At 53.6% G+C, this 5,681-nt stretch overlaps 1 protein-coding gene across 1 annotated transcript; it reads right to left on the reverse strand.

Moving 5' to 3' along the window:
• Window positions 1-4,555: 4,555 nt before the first annotated feature.
• LOC140411292 (ciliary neurotrophic factor-like) lies at window positions 4,556-5,248 on the reverse strand. Its single transcript, XM_072500413.1, has one exon. It carries the CDS (start codon window positions 5,246-5,248, stop codon window positions 4,727-4,729), a length of 522 nt encoding a protein of 173 aa, XP_072356514.1. The 3' UTR covers window positions 4,556-4,726.
• Window positions 5,249-5,681: the final 433 nt, after the last annotated feature.

Consider the following 5,681-nt stretch of genomic DNA (forward strand, 5'->3'; position numbering starts at 1 on the left):
GTAAAGCTCCCTCTCCACTGTCCCCAATAAACACTCCCAGGACAGGTACAGCACGGGGTTAGATACAGAGTAAAGCTCCCTCTGCACTATCCCCAATAAACACTCCCAGGACAGGTACAGCATGGGGTTAGATACAGAGTAAAGCTCCCTCTCCACTGTCCCCAATAAACACTCCCAGGACAGGTACAGCACGGGGTTAGATACAGAGTAAAGCTCCCTCTCCACTGTCCCCAATAAACACTCCCAGGACAGGTACAGCATGGGGTTAGATACAGAGTAAAGCTCCCTGTGCACTATCCCCAATAAACACTCCCAGGACAGGTACAGCACGGGGTTAGATACAGAGTAAAGCTCCCTCTACACTGCCCCATCAAACACTCCCAGGACAGGTACAGCACGGGGTTAGATACAGAGTAAAGCTCCCTCTACACTGTCCCCAATAAACACTCCCAGGACAGGTACAGCACGGGGTTAGATACAGAGTAAAGCTCCCTCTACACTGTCCACATCAAACACTCACAGGACAGGTACAGCACGGGGTTAGATAGAGAGTAAAGCTCCCTCTACACTGTCCCCATCAAACACTCCCAGGACAGGTACAGCACGGGGTTAGATACAGAGTAAAGCTCCCTCGACACTGTCCCCATCAAACACTCCCAGGACAGCTACAGCACGGAGTTAGATACAGCGTAAAGCTCCCTCTACACTGTCCCCCATCAAACACTCCCAGTACAGGTACAACACGGGGTTAGATACAGAGTAAACCTACCTCTACACTGTCCACATCAAACACTCCCAGGACAGGTACAGCACTGTGTTAGATACAGAGTAAAGCTCTCTCTACACTGTCCCCATCAAACACTCCCAGGACAGGTACAGCACGGGGTTAGATACAGAGTAAAGCTCCCTCTACACTGTCCCCATCAAACACTCCCAGGACAGGTACAGCACGGGGTTAGATACAGAGTAAAGCTCCCTCTACACTGTCCCCATCAAACACTCCCAGGACAGGTACAGCACGGGGTTAGATACAGAGTAAAGCTCCCTCTACACTGCCCCATCAAACACTCCCAGGACAGCTACAGCACGGGGTTAGATACAGTGTAAATCTCCCTCGACATTGTCCCGATCAAACACTCCCAGGACAGGTACAGCACGGGGCTAGATACAGAGTAAAGCTCCCTCTACACTGCCCCATCAAACACTCCCAGGACAGCTGCAGCACGGGGTTAGATACAGAGTAAATCTCCCTCGACATTGTCCCGATCAAACACCCCCAGGACAGCTACAGCACGGGGTTAGATACAGAGTAAATCTCCCTCCACACTCTCCCCATCAAACACTCCCAGGACAGGTACAGCACGGGGTTAGATACAGAGTAAAGATCCCGCTACACTGTCCCCATCAAACACTCCCAGGACAGGTACAGCACAGGGTCAGATACTGAGTACAGCTCCCTCTACACTGTCCACATCAAACACTCCCAGGACAGGTACAGCACGGGATTAGATACAGAGTAAAGCTCCCTCTACACTGTCCCCATCAAACACTCCCAGGACAGGTACAGCACGGGGTTAGATACAGAGTAAAGCTCCCTCTACACTGTCCCCATCAAACACTCCCAGGACAGGGACCGCACGGGGTTAGATACAGAGTAAAGCTCCCTCTACACTGTCCCCATCAAACACTCCCAGGACAGGTACAGCACGGGGTTAGATACAGATTAAAGCTCCCTCTTCACTGTCCCCATCAAACACTCCCAGGACAGGTACAGCATGGGGTTAGATACAGAGTAAAGCTCCCTCTACATTATCCCCATCAAACACACCCAGGACAGGTACAGCACGGGGTTAGATACAGAGTAAATCTCCCTCGACATTGTCCCGATCAAACACTCCCAGGACAGGTACAGCACGGGGTTAGATACAGAGTAAAGCTCCCTCTACACTGTCCCCATTAAACACTCCCAGGACAAGGACAGGACGGGGTTAGATACAGAGTAAAGCTCCCTCTACACTGTCCCCATTAAACACTCCCAGGATAGGTACAGCACGGTGTTAGATACAGAGTAAAGCTCCCTCTACATTGTCCCGATTAAGCACTCCCAGGACAGGTACAGCATGGGGTTAGATACAGACTAAAGCTCCCTCTACACTATCCCCATCAAACACACCCAGGACAATACAGCACGGGGTTAAATACAGAGTAAAGCTCCCTCTACACTGTCCCCATTAAACACTCCCAGGATAGGTACAGCACGGTGTTAGATACAGAGTAAAGCTCCCTCTACATTGTCCCGATCAAACACTCCCAGGACAGGTACAGCACAGGGTTAGATACAGAGTAAAGCTCCCTCTACACTGTCCCCATTCAACACTCCCAGGACAGGTACAGGGCGGGGTTAGATACAGAGTAAAGCTCCCTCTGCACTGTCCCCATTAAACACTCCCAGGACAGGTACAGCACGGGGTTAATTACAGAGTAAAGCTCCCTCTATACTGTCCCATCAAACACTCACAGGACAGGTACAACACGGGGTTAGATACAGTGTAAAGCTCCCTCTACACTCTCCCCATCAAACACGCCCAGGACAGGTACAGCACGGGGTTAGATACAGAGTAAAGCTCCCTTTACAGTGTGCCCATCAAACACTCCCAGGACAGGTACAGCACGGGGTTAGATACAGAGTAAAGCTCCCTCCACACTGTCCCCATCAAACACTCCCAGGACAGGTACAGCACGAGGTTAGATACAGAGTAAAGCTCCCTCTACACTGTCCCCATCAAACACTCCGAGGGTTAGATACAGCGTAAATATCTGCATGTTGAATTTTAACCTATATATCACAAGTGGCTCCATCTGCTCCAATTTGAGGTTTTGTTTATCACCAAAGCTGCTTCCGAGTTTGAATGGATTATGGGTGGTTTGAATGTTTCTGAGGACTGAAAGTTGTTTATTTGATTGAGGTTTGGCACGTGCTGTCTCATTTTAAAAATGAGTTTCCCGTCTCTTTCCCCAGTGATGTACTGAGCGTCCAGCTGAAGGGGGCCTTCTCTCACATTAGTCACGTTCTTGCTGAATGTCAGACTTTAGCAGCATCATAACAATTCAATTCAGCAACGGGAACTTGCAGCAAAACTGTGCTCCAGATTCCTAACAGCCCAATAGCTTTATAGTCACGTCGTCGGCTTCAAGGAGAGGCCCGTTCGGCACCCTTGAGTCCAAAACACAGTAACAGGAGCAGGCCGTCTCGGTTTACGGCCTCTTAAATCTGATGGCTTTGAAGAAGGATAGCGCAATTTGTGGATAGCAGAATTGCTTCACAGCTCCAGGGTCGCAGGTTCGATTCCCGGCTGGGGTCACTGTCTGTGCGGAGTCTGCACATCCTCCCCGTGTGTGCGTGGGTTTCCTCCGGGTGCTCCGGTTTCCTCCCACAGTCCAAAGATGTGCAGGTTAGGCGGATTGGCCACGCTAAATTGCCCTTAAGTGTCCAAAATTGCCCTTAGTGTTGGGTGGGGTTACTGGGTTATGGGGGTAGGGTGGAGGTGTTGACCTTCGGGTGTGTGCTCTTTCCAAGAGCCGGTGCAGACGGGATGGGCCGAATGGCCTCCTTCTGCACTGTAAATTCTCTGAAGGTGCCACCACTTGTCGAGGCGTCCTGAGTCAATGCATGAGGGAGGGAGGACATGCTGATGGAGCCTGCAAGGATCTGCTTGTACTTGGCAAACGTTGTTGCAAAACCTGATTGGAGGTGGTTGGGGGTGTGGGGGGGGGGGGGTCGGGGAAATACCTGGGCAAAGAATCTGACAGAGGAACAGATCTGGTGGCTGCACCAACGTGGATGGGGGAAATGGCACAGTTCCGCTGATCCACCACTAGATGTCGCCATTTCACCGGTGCGGCCCAGCTATCGACATCTAGTGGTGGATATGCGAAACTGCAACCGAACCCCCTTTCAAGGAGAATTTGGCACCTGATGGGATATTTGGTTCGCCACACAGGTGGAAAGGCCACTCGCTCTCTCTCGCTTCTGTGGGATTCCATCTGGTCGTGCCAGCAGCCCTCCTCCCCAGTACGGTCATGCGACATATTCAAAGGCCTGCCATTTCTATAGCGCTTATCCCATCCTCGGAGTCTCGAACGAACAGCTTTGAAGCCAATTAAGCGCTTTTCTTTTTCTTAAAAAAAACTTGCCAATGGGGCCCCGTCACGGAAACGACGGGAAAGAGGACAAACATCCCTGTGACCTTCCACAAAATGTCCAACGCGGTTTAACAACCTGATGACTTCCATTCATCTTTTCCAAGCCGGTGTTGGTCGAAGGGTGAGTATCAGGAGGCCGCCAGCAGATCCCCAGCCTGGCTGTCCTTCTTCCGGTGCTGAGCGCGGGATCTTTTCCATCCACCAGAGAAGTGGGGGTGGTGGCGGCTCGGGGAGAGGGTGGGCCCGGGAAGACTGCATCTTTGACAGTGTAGCGTTCCCTCTGCCCGGATTCCGCCCTGTGGCGTGTTGGAGGGCTGATGGCGCCGGGGGGGGGGGGGGGGGGGGGGGGGGGGCGTCAGTCAGGTGCGAGAAAGTGAGAGAAAGCGAGTGAGAGCAACAGGCAGACGGGTTGCGAGAGATGGGGCACATCTGGATGAATTGGCTTTGTCTCCTCAGGCCGGTCTCTGGTCTCTGCTTAACCCTCTCCTCCAACAGGGGTGGCGGCGGGGAGGGGCGCTGCCTCTTACCTCAGCTGGGCCCCCCTCAGGTGCCTCCTCCGGGCTCGGCTGGTGGACAGGTTACTCTTCAGCCTGTTGAAATCACGCACAGAGCGGAGCGACCAATTGCCCAGCTCCCGCAGCACCTTGTGACCCCAGATCTTCTTGTCCCAGTCCTTGGGCGCCTCGACCTGCGGCACTCTCACCGAGGGCACGGGCAAGCTCATGGCCATCATCAGCTGGCTGATCAGCACCAGCAAGCTCTCAGCCTTGGTGCACAGGTCCATCACGGAGTCGGGAAGCCTCGGGTACCTGGCGCAGTCCGGTACGTTCTTCAGGGCCAGCCGCAGGTAGCTGCTGAAGACCTTATAGGCACGGAAGTTCTCGCTCAGCCGCTCCTGATCGGACAGCTCGGCCCAGCGGCTGGTCCCGGCCAGAGGGATCCCGTCCGCCTCCGACATTGTCAGGCCACTGGTCATCTTGTCCGTCAAACCCTGGCACTGGTCCTGAGGACAGGAAGATAGAAGAGAGTCAGAGGCAGTGAGCATGTCACCAAACACACTACACAGGAACAGGACAAGATCATTCAGCCCCTTCTCCAGCCTGTTACACAGGAACAGGAGGAGGCCCCATTCAGCTCCTTCTCCAGCCTGTTACACAGAAACAGGAGGAGGCCCCATTCAGCCCCTTCTCCAGCCTGTTACACAGGAACAGGAGGAGGCCCCATTCAGCCCCTCCTTCAGCCTGTTACACAGGAACAGGAGGAGGCCCCATTCAGCCCCTTCTCCAGCCTGTTACACAGGAACAGGAGGGCCCATTCAGCCCCTTCTCCAGCCTGTTACACAGCAACAGGAGGAGGCCCCATTCAGCCCCTTCTCCAGCCTGTTACACAGGAACAGGAGGAGGCCCCATTCAGCCCCTTCTCCACCCTGTTACACAGGAACAGGAGGAGGCCCCATTCAGCCCCTTCTCCAGCCTGTT

The sequence above is a fragment of the Scyliorhinus torazame genome, chromosome 4 (genome assembly GCF_047496885.1).
Source record: "Scyliorhinus torazame isolate Kashiwa2021f chromosome 4, sScyTor2.1, whole genome shotgun sequence".
NCBI lineage: Eukaryota > Metazoa > Chordata > Chondrichthyes > Carcharhiniformes > Scyliorhinidae > Scyliorhinus > Scyliorhinus torazame.

Coding starts and splice junctions, on each gene's coding strand:
- LOC140411292 (XM_072500413.1), bottom strand. CDS start 5,248: ATGCTCACTGCCTCTGACTCTCTTCTATCTTCCTGTCCTCAGGACCAG.